Source organism: Zootoca vivipara, chromosome 1 (assembly GCF_963506605.1).
Source record: "Zootoca vivipara chromosome 1, rZooViv1.1, whole genome shotgun sequence".
Classification (NCBI taxonomy): Eukaryota; Metazoa; Chordata; class Lepidosauria; order Squamata; family Lacertidae; genus Zootoca; species Zootoca vivipara.
In genome coordinates this window covers 72,347,611-72,361,355 of record NC_083276.1, presented here as the reverse complement: position 1 = coordinate 72,361,355, position 13,745 = coordinate 72,347,611, and the positions used below count along the sequence as shown (strand labels likewise).

The following is a 13,745-nucleotide window of genomic DNA, read 5'->3' as shown; positions in this document are numbered from 1 at the left end:
AGTAAGGGCAATGAAAACTAGACAGCAGTTCAAATGAGGCTGAAATTACACTGGACTTCAATTTTCTTCACTGTAAATTGGTGGCTTGAGGATTAAAACAATGAAGGTGTAACTAGGGTTTATTTTAAACCACAAGTTAAAAGGCTTAGGTGGGTAAAAAGATCTTCACCTGGTGCTGAAAAGGGCGTAAAGAAGGCACCAATGAAGTATTTGGGGGGGGGTTCCATAACTGGGGTACTACCACTGAGAAGGCCCCGTCCTTTGTAGCCAACTGCCTCCCCTCACTTGGTGGTGGCATATGAAGCAAGGCATCCTAAGATGATCCTACCCGTGTGACCCCAAACCATAACTGCCCTGGAGCCAAACAGTCTCCTCCCAGAACCACCTTCTGGAAAAGGCCACCCAGGTACTGTAGCCCTGAAATTTTAAGCAGTGTGTAATACAATCTTGCACGGTATTAACAAGGAATTTTGTTTTTCAAATACTGTTTGAGAAATTAAAGTGTGAAGCCTTGCATCGGACTGAACATCCATCCAGCATGCTGTTACAACAGTGTCGAGTCAAATGCCTTTGGAAAGTCAACAAGTGGGGCATGAGGGCAGTAGCTGTCTCCCACTGTTGTTCCACAGAACCTGCTATTCAGTGGTGCAAATGGGACGTGCAACAAAAAGTGTGGACTCCTTCCTGTTCAGGGTTCCAGCCAGCCAGTCGTAATGATGCTCCATTCCATTTCCCCTTCCATCTGGCTATCTGTTTTCCACCCACAACCACTGAATTCGCTTAGTTCTCACTGGGTTATCTCCCCCACCCACCCAGTTTTGTTCTCTCTCTCTCTTTATATACAAACTTCATAAACCTGGGGGTTTCTCTGAGCCTGCTGATCCCTCCTTCCTTTGGATGAATGGTGCCACTGTGGCTATGTAAGCAATGACACTCACCTCTGAACACTGGAAATAGGGGAAATGATCTGTCTGTGCCCCTGTCACATCCCTCCATCCCTTTATACTTCAACTTTGATTTATCTACTTCACAGTTAGAACTGAAACTGCCTAGCTAGCACTCTTCTCTTATACCTGGAGATCACAGAGGTTACGAGAGCAGTCATTAAATTCAGACCTTCAGTTTTATTAGTTTTTATCCTCCCCAGGCCACCAGGATAGGAAGGAGAATAAATCTCAAAATAAATAAAAAGAACTCAGATATGCTCTCCAAAAGCAAAGCATTTACATCAACTTCCGAATCAGCAGAAGTGCCCTATATTCTAAAAACAAACACTTTTAGCATAGTGCTTGGAAATGCATGCACATTTCCCACATATCTAAGAGTCGAATGGCTTTCAACTCTTCTGTTTAGGAATGATGAGTTCCAGATACAAACAGATCATAATGCAGCAGGGACAAGACGGATTTGAAAGCTTTTTATTTATGTCACCAGGAAAGGCTGGGAAAAGCAGCCGAGAATTTGACTTCCAATCCCCTTGGGGTGGTGCGGGGTTTGGGACTGCTTTTGCAAACCTGCTGCGGTTGGCAAACTGCCTCGGCTACAGTATATTTCAGAATTTAATAACTCATAAATGGATGCCAGAATGGGCAGGTGCAGAATCCCAACACTCCAGATGCAGAAAGGGGAAATGGGGACTGGGGTAATTTAAAATAAAACAGTATGGAAAAACTACACAGATCTGTCAAGGAAGGATTTAAGAAACGAAAGAAAGAAGCATAACTGGAACAAATTCTGATACATTTCATCAAGCAATCTGCTTTTAGTATATTTGGCTAGATTTCAGAACCAACTAACACCAATGTGGAATTCTCAGCTGATTAATAAAGAGCTTCTCCTTGTTGCATTTCCCCCTTAAAGGCGCCTTAACAGGCTCAGCAATCTCTAAAGTTTTGTGGGGAATGTTTCATTCCCCCTGTGGAGTTACACATCTACACAACAAAGTCTTGTGGGGGGTTATATCCAATATCAATCTTGGTGGAAGTTCAATTACCCCCAAAGAGCATCCAAAACAGAAGATATTCCACTGGCCCTTCAATCACTGGCCCAAGGGAGTGTTCTTGCTTGCCTTGAATGCATCCTGTAGCAAACTGGCAATGAAGGGTTGTAGCCAATGCCAGTCCTACTCAGAGTAGGCCCACTGAAATTAATGGACCTTAGTTACTCATGTTCATTAATGTCAGTGATTCTACTCTAAGCAGGACTAGCACTCGATACAAAGAGCTCTACAACAAGTAATGCCATTTTGGCTTTGAAAGGTCCACAGTGAGATGTTTTCATTCATACTGCCAATCCTGCTGAAGACTCAAATGAAAAATGTTTAAGGAAAAGGAAAATGTTTTATGATGAAGCTGAAGACAACGAAACTGCATTCTTATAAGGATACTGACGAGGTGGAGAAAGACAACAGCATCCAAAAATCACTTGATATGTACTCAGAAGACATTGCTTCTATTGTTTTTGAAGGTGAACTGCAACACTGCCTGTATTTTGTCAGGTACCATGTTTCCAGATGTAGAAACAATTCTTAAAATGTTTTTAGCATTAATCACATCAAATGCAGCTGGTGAAAATCATTCAATACCCTTAAAAGAATAAAAAAATGACATGTGTTCAAAGTTCCGCTCTGCGAGATGTAAATTGTTGATGTGTCTTTGTGTGAAATAAATGTTGAATATTTTTTTAAAAAAAAAAATCATTCATTTTGTTCCTTTAAATAAAGGTCATTTTCAGATGACGAGAAGTGCTTTCTTTTTAACTCTCTATATAAGCATATCATTAACTGGGGGAAAAGAAGTACTGTTTAATAGTAAAAAAAATATAACCCTTGTTATCAACAAAGTAGTTAGCTCTGTCATAATTTTGGGCATAAGGTAAAGGTAAAGGGACCCCTGACCATTAGGTCCAGTCATGACCGACTCTGGGTTTGCGGCGCTCATCTCACTCTATTGGCTGAGGGAGCCGGCGTATAGCTTCCAGGTCATGTGGCCAGCATGACAAAGCCGCTTCTGGCAAACCAGAGCAGCACACGGAAACGCCATTGGTCGTTCAGGGGCGGGGCCAAGGCACGGAAGGGGAGGGGCCATGAAGTGGGCAGGGCTAAAGGGCCAGCGGGCCCGATGACATCGTGGCGGTGGCGGCGGCAGCAGCGGCCACCTTGTGCTTCTGGGGTTGGTAGCGTTGGCGGCTACCCTGCTTGGCTGGAGAGGACGGGAGGGTCGGGCAGGCGAGAGGGGGTGGCTGGGCGGGCAAGGGCGAGGCAAGACACGGCCGCAGCCACGACAGCTCCAAGGCGTTGCTGCATATCAGCATAATATTTCAACCATGGTTCAAGCCCCACCTTAGGAAAAAATCCTGCATTGCAGCGGGTTGGACTAGATGACCCTTGTGGTCCCTTCCAACTACAATTCTACGATTCTATTGATATATTACCATACCATATGCATCGTTCTGCTTTCTTGAATTGTCCTACTCCTAGGCATAGCAGCCAACTCCTAGAGGCCTAGGTGCCTCTCCCCCCCCCAATTACTGGTAAATACCGTATTTGAAAGAGTCATCCCCCCATGTTGATGGGCTTTCTATGTGGGGCTTATCTGCCCCCCCCGTATTTTATTAAGGATGGAAGAGGGAGGGAAGGAAGGAAGAAATAGAGAGAGGGATAACTCATATTTGTGGGTGCCTCTGGGAGACGCTGTGATGCTAGAACTCTGCATGTACAGGAGCCTTGTAAGCAGCTTTCTCTCTGCTTGATTTACAGCAGGCACGTCCAACAGGTAGATTGTGATCTACCAGTAGATCACTGGATGTCTGTGGTAGATCACTGGTAGGTCACTGGCACCCCTAAAAAAAGCTCACCCAAAATTTTCCTCCTCCCTCAAAAAAGTTGAACTATGACCTGAAGCCCTAAACAAAAATGGGCCTCCCTCCCTCCTAAAAGAAGCTCAAGTTTGACCTAAACCCCAAAAAACAGGGCTTCCTTTCCTTTAAAAAAACTCAACAGCTTTGACCTGAACCCCCCAAAAGGGGGTAGATCACCCCCAGTTTTAAACTCTGAGTAGATCAGAGTCTCTTGGGAGGTGGCCACCCCTGATTTACAGTATACAGATGCAGGAGGAGGGGCAGACTGGAACACCAATGCTTTTTATAAACATCACTGTGTCTGTCAAAGCTACAGCCTCCCCCCCTTTCTTATTCACTTCTTTTTAGCCTTGCAGAGCCACCTTAGTCAAATTGAATCCTCTGAGTCTGCACCCTCATTAAATAGCCAATAGAACTCTTAATGCTCCTGAATGCTCATTAACAACTCCCACTTAAGAACAATAGGGTGAAATGGTCAGCTATCGAATCTTGCCTGGGGATATATGCTCCATTGTCTTAACTGCTTAACTACTGATAGCCACTTTGCTTTATTTATTTGATGTGTTTTTGTTACTGCTGTGTCCCCCCCCCCCAGCAAGTGGAGACTTAGCTGCTCTTGCTAAAGCAAAGCCCTTTCCACTTCAGTTTTTGGAGGGGAAAAGTGCTGGTTATGGTCTGTAAAATACATTAATTTTTTTGCTTCTAGGGGGGGCAGCTGCCCCCTCCTGCCCCCCCCTGCCTACACCCATGCCAGATTTGATGAAGTGAAGGGACCATAGCTGCCAAGTTCTCCCTTTTTTAAAGGGAAAGCTTGGCAGCTATGGAAGGGACCTTTTTTTAAAGAATGAAGTTGTTGAGCTTTTTTTTAGGATTTTACCCCAGGAAATAAACTGCCACAGGCGGTTTAAACCGACCTTTTTAAACCGACCGGCGGGACAGATTAGGCCCACAAAAAGTGTAAGCTTTGTTTTTTTTTAAAAAAAAATGCTGCAATTAATTTTTATTATTTGGTTAGGCATCCGAGTTCAATGAGAAATCAGAGCAGGGTCAGAGAGGATTGCGGCTACTCATGAGTAAAGACGCGCCACTCTGTCCTTTCTTTCAGGGTTTTATTGTGCATGCTATTTACAGCGCAAGAGTATTGGAAAACATGACTGTTCAGTCCGGGTCTTCACCCAGCATAAGAGCCTGGGGACCCCAAAATGCTGCCCCCTTGCCCTATGGGTGCTGGCACGCCTCAATTCAGGCATCGGGGTGAACAGGCGCCCTGTGTCCAATGGCTGTCTTAGCTCCCCATCCCCTAGCTCTCCCTCAAAGCGGTGCAATGGCTCTGTAGCATACGAGAGCCCTCTCTCCACTCCGCTCACTTCCTCATTCCTCTCCTCTGACTCGCTGCTCGTGCTGGCGCTGGGTGATGAGCTGGTGAAAATGACATATATGCTTGTAATTATTGTATTCGCATATGCTCTGCTGTGTGGTCTACTAGCCATTCTAAGATGGAAGATCAGAAGCAAAGGAAAAAAGGGTTAGACTTACCAGCGGTGGAGCAAGCTGATTGGGCACTTGGGGCAGCACACGTGCCCTGCGCCCAGAGGTGGGGCCAGCCGCCAGTGGGGGCGGGGCCAGCTGGAGCAGGACGCTCTGCAGGGCCTCCAAGGAGTCTGCCTCCTCCTCAGCTGTAGGGTGGCAGAGTGGGAGGAGGCGGGCAGGCGGACCGTTTGGGGCAGCGCAGAGCCTGTGGGCACTAAAGCTACTGCATCACTCCCAGGAGAGAAGCATGGCTCGGACACGCTGTAGGTCCCGCAATGAGTGCCGCCTGGCATTTTGTCACCCTCCCTCAGTGGTGACACCTGGGGAGGGCCGCCCCCACCACACACCCCTTTCTCCGCCCCTGAGAATCAGGCAACTCAGGGTCTTGACCCTTGACCTGCCTCACCCTCCTCTCATATTTGGCCAGAGAAGCTGCCAATTCTAAGAAGCAGCAGACTCTACTAACAAAAGACAAGAGTTCCACAGATCTCCACAAGAATAATCTTAAAAATGCATTCCCCCACCAAACACTTTAACCCAGATGAACATTTTAAGAAATGGCCCAGGGCTGGGGCTGGTGCAAATAGGCATATAAATCCATATTAACATGGAATCAAATGATGGGATTTTGAAGGGGGGAGGATTTCCCAATCCTTGGTTGACAAATCTATTGTCCAAGGAGTGTTTGAGCCATGAATTTGGTACTTTTCAGCTGGCACAATGTGACACTGCTCATTCATACTCTTATCACGAGAGCCTGGGTTGAACGTGCAGCTGTCTGCTCAGTCAAAAGTCCTTTCCTGACTCCCAGACAGAAATGGCTCAGCAATTTCCATTTCTGACCACTTGTAGCTGGGTTAATACTGCTGGAGATGTAACTGTAGCACTATATGATCTCCAGTGACAAATTAATGATAATAATGATAATAATGATAACAATAATAATGTCTGCATCACTAAAGCTTGTGTGGCCTACCAAGGAAAACATTGTTTTATGTTTTGGATTTAGATTCTACTGTCTGCCAACATTTCAGTGTTTTTACATGGAAATACCTATGCATGGAGGCGGTAAATCAGAGGTCACCAACATGGTGCCCACCAGCACCTTCTATGGTGCCTGTGAAAGGTCTCAAGAAATATCCTCTCAAAACTCCACAGTGCCTCAGCGACTGTTTGGTCTTCCAGCTCAGTACCATAGCTGCCAAGTTTTCCCTTTTCTCACGAGGAAGCCTATTCAGCATAAGGGAATTTCCCTTTAAAAAAAGGGATAACTTGGCAGCTATGCTCAGTACCCGTTTGAATTGGCTCAACCTGGCCTGCACTGAACACCCCCTTCCAAACATTCCCACATGTCACTGAATGCCAGGACTAAATACCCTTCCTCCCTTCCGTTCTGAACACAAGAGAGGTGCAAAGAGTTTCTCCCTATCAGCAAGCATGGAGGTGGCTGGTGGAGGTTTCTTTTCCTTTTCTTCATTGGGAGCCTCAAAGGCTGAAAAGCTGCAAAAAGCAATGCACAAAAGATGAAACGCCTGAGAAGATGCAATGGCAACGCCTAGTCTCCCCAAAGCCTCATTGTTCCATATTCTCTTCCTTGGAAGATCAACACCTACCTCCAAAAATTAAAAATAATACTATCTGACAGCTCCCATGAAGTTAGCCATCATTTCCTGTCACTGTGTAAATGTGGAGCAGGAATCACACCGCCCGGGTTCCCTTTAAGAGCAGTTTGGCAGAGAGCACAGACGGATTCCTCTGGTGAAAGGAAAATCTATTCTCTGCACAGCTGTGCCAGCTGCTTATCAAAATCAACCTGCTGTCCCATTATTAATCCCAGCAGCCCTTTCGAATGGTACTTCCAGGGAAGTGGTGCGACATCACCCAGCACCCTCAGTGAGTCATACATCTGATAAGGGTCACATCCCACTTCCTCCCTTGTGATTAAATCAACAACAACACCACAAAGTAACCAGACAGGATATGGAGCTCAGGGGTAGCTGAGCGGGCAGTTTTCAAGAAGCAGAGAAAGGGCTGGTTTTCTCCTGCCACGTTGTCCGGGGTGATGAATAGCCTCCAGCTCCATGCGGCTTCTAATCTCTAGGGAAGGAAATGTGCCACTGTTTACCACACCTCCGCAGAGTCCAGGAGTCTGCAGCATCATATTCAGAGATAACGGCAAATGAACTGCACTGACATAATATTAAATCCATGAATCAGCCACCCCTTTCCTCGTGACCTCAAAGCAACGAGAGAGAAAGGAGCCCTGGCTTAAATGAATACAATATTAAGACAGGCATTTGTTATTAGCATTGGGGTGGCATCGGTGCTGAAGGCAGATAAGCAAAGGGCAACTTTCATGTACCGCTGAGGCCATCTATCATGAGGCAGAGTGAGGCGATAAGACAGATGCTTCGTGGATGGGCGGGAACAGAGCTGGGTGAGCTATGTGATCTGCCATACATTATACTTAAGTCAGGTATGTGGGGAACCTTTGGCTCTCCAGATGTTGCCAAACAACAAGTCCCATCATCCATGCTTGCAGGGGCATTGTAGAGGCATGCTGGGCATTGTAGTTCAACAACAGGGTGGGGGGTGGGGACAAAGGTTCCCCACTCCTGTCATAAGCTAGCCTGCTGCACTCTAGTTGGGTGGAGGATGCTATGCCATCACCAGTGTTGAAGCAAATTAAACTCTCAGTCTAGTTGGCTTCTGTTTGTGGAAGAGGGGAGGGTACCGCCTTGTCCTTTGCCTCAGGTAGCAAAATACCTTGGGCCAGCCTTGTCATCTGTCCACAGGGAGTGGGAGCCAAACAGCGTTGAGGGTAAGATGCCTGCTGCTCATATGCTCTCTTAGAGTTAATATACAAATGCAGAAAACTGATTTATTAATCCATCCCATGCTTTTTCACCCCTCTGCACTAACTGCTATAATAAAGCCAACAAAACAAGTAAGTCAATGATACATAAATATTCACACACGTATTCACGTTGCAATAAATTACAAATGGGGGAACATAAAAGCAGAAGGGCATAATAATCCCATTGAGATTAATGCTATCGTTTTTTCCTAGCCATGTAAAACCAGAGAGGCTTTGCCACTCTTAAAGGAATAGGCTTGGGGGGGGGATCACACCCCAGTACTGATGAGGATCAAGTACAGAGCCCCACCTAACAATCTCTCCTGCTGACAATTTGGATTTCCTCTCTCGCATCAGAGGAAATTTGATCCCTAGTGCAGAAAACAAACAAACCCATATTTCACCTGTGCCAACATGCCTTTTGTTAGTTCATGTTGGATAAGCACATTAATCTTGGTTCTTTGAATGGTTTGACACATGGTCATCTTTTTAAAAATGACTGCAAACTGATACACGGATGCATGAATGTATCCAACAAAAGTGGGCTAGAAGAGTAAGGAAATGGCTGGCTACTCCAGCAATCCCCACCCCCGGTCTAAAAAGCAAATATGTGGTCTTCAGGGATATGAATGGATAACAATCACTTTCAATGGCACAGATTGCAACCATGACACCAGCTCATATAGAGACCTAAGAAACCTGCAGAACCTTAATCCAGGTGGAGGCAAGTCAGAAGAACTTGGCTTATTATATGAACACAAAGCAGTTAATAAGCAAGGAAAAGCCACCTAGATAACATTATTGATCTTGGCCTCCATACGGGTCCCTGTTGTAAGAGATTTGGTAATCTTAGATAAGAAAAAGTGCTTCTGAACACCTAGAACTTTGAAGATGTTGCACCACCCACTGAACCCTTCACTTCCTTTAGCAATTCAGATAAGAAAGGAAAACCTTGTCCATTGAACAGGTCAGCTGCTTTCACTCAAGAGCAAACCAAAGTAGTGTGAAGTGTTGACACAATCTCATGTCTAGCTAGTCAAATGCAACACAAGTAATCTGAGGTCTCAGAGTACCCCACAGGAAAACTCTCTTTCTGATAACTAGTAGTTTTAGCACTCACTTTCCTCCAAGCTGCTAATTAAATAAGTGACTTAGTAATTCACGGGTAGGAAAATCCTCTTATTTCAGCCTTTCACTTGAACAGTCGCATATCAGTGCAATATCAAACAGGTTGGTCAGCTTTTTTCAAATATGCACAGAGCATGAAGAATTTAATCTGCTACAATAAAAGACAGAAATGGTTTAAGGCAAAGGCTCAGAAAGAATATTTGCTCCTGCCCCCATCAATGATGCTCTGGAACCGAAAATATTATTGTGCCAATTTTGAATGCCTGGGTCCTGGAAGAAAGGAAGCAGGCAGCGTCACTGCAAAGGAAAAATGTGGGATTCAGTGCTGCCAAACATCTGCAATATTATTTTGAGTCCCATGATTATAGGAGTCTTGGAGGCTGTTACCCTCCTATAAAATCAGAGATGTGTAGTTAGCAACTTATATTTTATCGGGTCAACTTCCAAGAAGTTTTGCATTCCCATCAACTGAATACACTGGACAAGCAAGAGAGAGAGAGAGAGAGAGAAAGATCTCCTTGCTTTATCTCCCCATCTTTCTTAACTTAAAAAAAATAATGCAATTTCTTTGGAGGCCTCATGTACTGTTGCAAACTGCTATGGAGGTTCCTCAGGAGCCAAAAAAGGCAAGACAGAAATGTTTCTAAACCTAAATAACTTCTCTGTGTTTGTAGTACTGTGGATCTAGCACCCACCTCTTCCATCTCTAAGCCTTTAAAAAAAGTTTTAAAAATCACAGGCGGTAAAAGTATTTGAAACTGTATTGCTAGGACCTGTTACATGGCAAGTAATGAAGCAGTTCATATACCAAGAACATCACCTTAGATATGCTGCCTGTAGGGTTGTCATCCCTTTGCTTGCTCATTTTCTTGGTTAATTTCAGATCACAGCAAAGCTGACTGTTAATTACAAACGCCGCTTATCTCCCTGAGGTGCCAATCACAGTCTGGTTCATACTTTTCCCAAGGTGAAAGAGAAAGCACAACAAACGGCCAGCTATCCAGGAGCCTTTCCTTGACTCATGTTAATCCTGTAAATAAATCCAAGTCTGAGGTGGCTTGTTCTCTCTGAGAAGGGTGTGTGTGCGTCATGTTTTAAAAGTTACGGATGGCAGATGACCAGCTCAAAAGTATCAGGGTTCCCAAGGCAGATGATGAAAGCTGATTCCAAATGCAGGGGTTAATCTTCCTCATTCTTTACTGCTGTCAACCAGCAGTCCAGACAAAGACTCCACAGGGCATCTTACCTTTCAAATGAATTCTGCTGAATTCAGGGAGTGATGCATGGTGGGCCACAAACAATCTTTGCACAAGGTTGTGCGCTCTAGTAATATATATGACCCCTGACTTAGACACCCGTAATCCATGTGGATGTCAGGCTCTCATCACAGATCTGGTCCAAAACTTTTCTTTCCATGCACCACCCTCAGAATACCATTGCTCCTCTACTGCATTGCTATAATTGACAGACATGCCACTAGAGCAGTCGCTTCCAGTGCCTTATTTTTGGGGTATCCAATTCCGAGCCCCCTGTGTTCAGAAGATGGCAGAGCATGGAGAGCAGAGGACCTTGCTTGAGCACTCCTCTCTTTCACAGGCATTTACTGATTTTGGCATGGTGCTTTAGGATGAAATCAGCCAAGAGCATTTGAGAAAGTGTAACTGCATTGCCACCTTTGCTAAACCCTTTTTTCTATCACAGATTGTATTCCCTTGAGGAATCTGTCAGTGGTCACATGCTGGCAAGGGGCCAAGCCAAGTCAAAGCAAAACTGGGCAGGGCACCACCCCTTTCTCTCTCTCTCTCTCTCTCTCTCTCTCTTCATAACCTTTTTATTGGGAGGTATCCAAAAACCAAGGATGAGCAGCCTGTGAAGCATACAGTTGGATCCTCTCCCCCTGGTAAATGCCACACTGAAACATGGTTCACCTGCCAGGCTGCTTAAATCATGTCCTAAAAAAACACAACTGCCAACAACAATTAGGTCTGGCTAAGTCTACCACTGGCTCGGTTATGAATCTTAATTGCTCAGTTGTTAGGCAAAGACCTGACTTCTTCTGACATTCCATCACTCCCCCGGTAAATCCCAAACTGTAACAAAATGTGCTTAAAAATAGCAACATGTTCTGCCTATGTTAGCCCCGAACAGCCCACGTATAAAGCATTAGTAACATTTGGCCTCAGATCTGAAAGATGTTTTCATAATTTTCCTCGGGTTGCATTCCAAGATCTCCCAATTTATATTCACTCTGTATTTCAAGGCACTGAGGTGGTTTATTTTTACTGCACCATGACATGAAATAATTGGAGGGGAGGAAGGGGGAGAAACTTGTATTTTAAAAATAACCAAAAGTGTCATCACTTTCCAAAGACAGAGCCTAACAATACATGTAACAATTTCATTTAAATACAAAGGTATTAGAACAACAAATGTGCCTCTCTGGCTGCTTTCTCAATATAAGCCACCACTGGACAATAACTTCAAGAAAATCAAATTTGCTGTGATGGCACAGAAAACAAAAGAAGGATGCAAAGCATAGCAAAGAAAATTAAAACTAAATGCCTTGTTACTGGGTGATTATGCTTTTTTATTAAAAAATGCTAGCATTTAGTTTATTTTTAACCCACTGAATAAACTAATAGGCCTTATGTAGTTGAATTGCCTTCAGCATTTTACAAACTGTAATTCTGCAAGACCTCAGATACAATATGTATCTGACAGATTTGCAAACATGCTGCTGAAGAATCTTTCAAACACAAACCAACCAACCTGTTATTGCCGTTACCTTTAGCTACATAGGCAGCTGACAAGGCTACTTGATGCAGGAATGGGCGTCGGGGATGCAGTATTTTAAGCATCTGAAAACCATGAGATTCCCAGCACTTTAAGAATGGGACTCTTCTTGTTCCATTCACTGAAGACAGAACACATGGTGGCTGCTACACAGTGAGTGTCTCTGGGTTCTTGCTTACATGGCCACCGTTGTCCTCTTAGGGATTTTTGTGAACTGAAACATTTTTGTGCACTTTGTCTCCTCCACTTTTTTTTTTAAAAAAAAATCAAATCTCCTAAAATGATCTGAACATCCGTGTCCGTTTTCTAATTTAAGAGGACCTTTTAGTAAGTCGCACTAATAACGGGGGGGGGGTCCGGGTCTTAGCTCTTTAAAACGGGGAATCCCCGTATGTAACGCTAAAATACGGGCTGAAACCTTCGCTCCATTAAGAGCGATGTTGTTGTTTTTAGGAGGAAAATAAATAAATCCCTCATTTATCGTCCCACGAGCAATGCAAAACGCCGGGTTGCGCCCGTCTCTCCACCACCCAGCCCAGCCATTGTGCGCAAGGAAACGGCTCGATTCCTCCGCGAGGAGAGGCTGAAGACGCGCCACCTTCCTCACACACACATCCACACACTCGGGCGCGCACGTTGCTGGGCTGGGCAAATCGAAAACATGTCGTCGTCCTGCATATTCGCCTTACCTCCTCCTCAGTGCGCAGACAACAGCAGCCCGAGAGCCCCCTCGCCCCAATTCCTGCCGGCGACCCGAACAGCAGCGCGCGCCTCGCGTTGCCAAGAAGCAGCTCCTCCTCACCATAGTCAAAAGTTCCCCGGGAAGCATCGCCCCGGCTCGTCGCTCATGGTCGCCTTCTTCCACAACACGCCCGCCCGCGACCGCGTCCCCGAAGCTGCCGTGGGCTCGAGTCCGCCGCCTCCTTCTCCTCCTCCCGCGCCGCAAAGTGTCACTTTCACCAAACCGCTGCCATGCGCCGCGCTGCCAGGGGAGGAGGTGGTGCCCCTGGCGCGCACCCGCCGCGCCCGCCTATCTCTTGCTCCGCTGCTTTCTAGCGCCCTCGCCGCCAAGAGCCCCCGAGGGCCCGGAACGCGGCAGCCAACCTCGGCAACCGTCCCTCCTGGGTCCCGTTTCCAGGGCCGGCGGCGGTAGGCAGGCAGGCAGGCAGGAAGGCAGGCAACAAAGCAACAGATCCGGGGAGGGCGGGGAGAGAAAGAAAAGCTTTGCCACTCCAAAGCAGGACAGCTGTTTCACGGAGTCTCTGCAGCAGGAAATGCCACAAGACTTATATCCAACCACATCAGGAAGAGAGAAACAGAGAGACACAGAGAGAAAGAGGGGTGGGGTGGAGCATAAAATCCGGGAAGGATTAATTCAGTTCGGGATCGGATTTGGTTTGTAGTTTGTGTGTGCGCGCGTGTGCGTGTGTTCGACGTCTTCCTGGTTTTGCTGGCTAATACAAGAGGCAAGAGGGGAGAACACAGTGCCAGAGTGAAGCGACGTTTATCCGGGAGAGTAGCACAGAACGTCTCCATATACTGAAGGATTATGATTATTGTTACTGTTGTTGTTGTTGCT

The 13,745-nt window shown here is 45.8% G+C and overlaps 1 protein-coding gene across 2 annotated transcripts in view; it reads right to left on the bottom strand.

The window, feature by feature from the left end:
• The window catches only part of OSBPL5 (oxysterol binding protein like 5), a 133,718-nt gene extending 120,208 nt beyond the window's left edge, over positions 1-13,510 (bottom strand). Inside the window, exon 1 of one of the 2 annotated variants that reach the window (XM_035120805.2) lies at positions 12,969-13,510. In XM_035120805.2, the coding sequence (XP_034976696.1) occupies positions 12,969-12,995 (27 nt within the window). In that variant the 5' untranslated portion in view covers positions 12,996-13,510. Of the gene's footprint in view, positions 1-12,855 lie in introns of both variants that reach the window. The other variant, XM_035120813.2, reaches the window with a different exon arrangement.
• Positions 13,511-13,745: the final 235 nt, after the last annotated feature.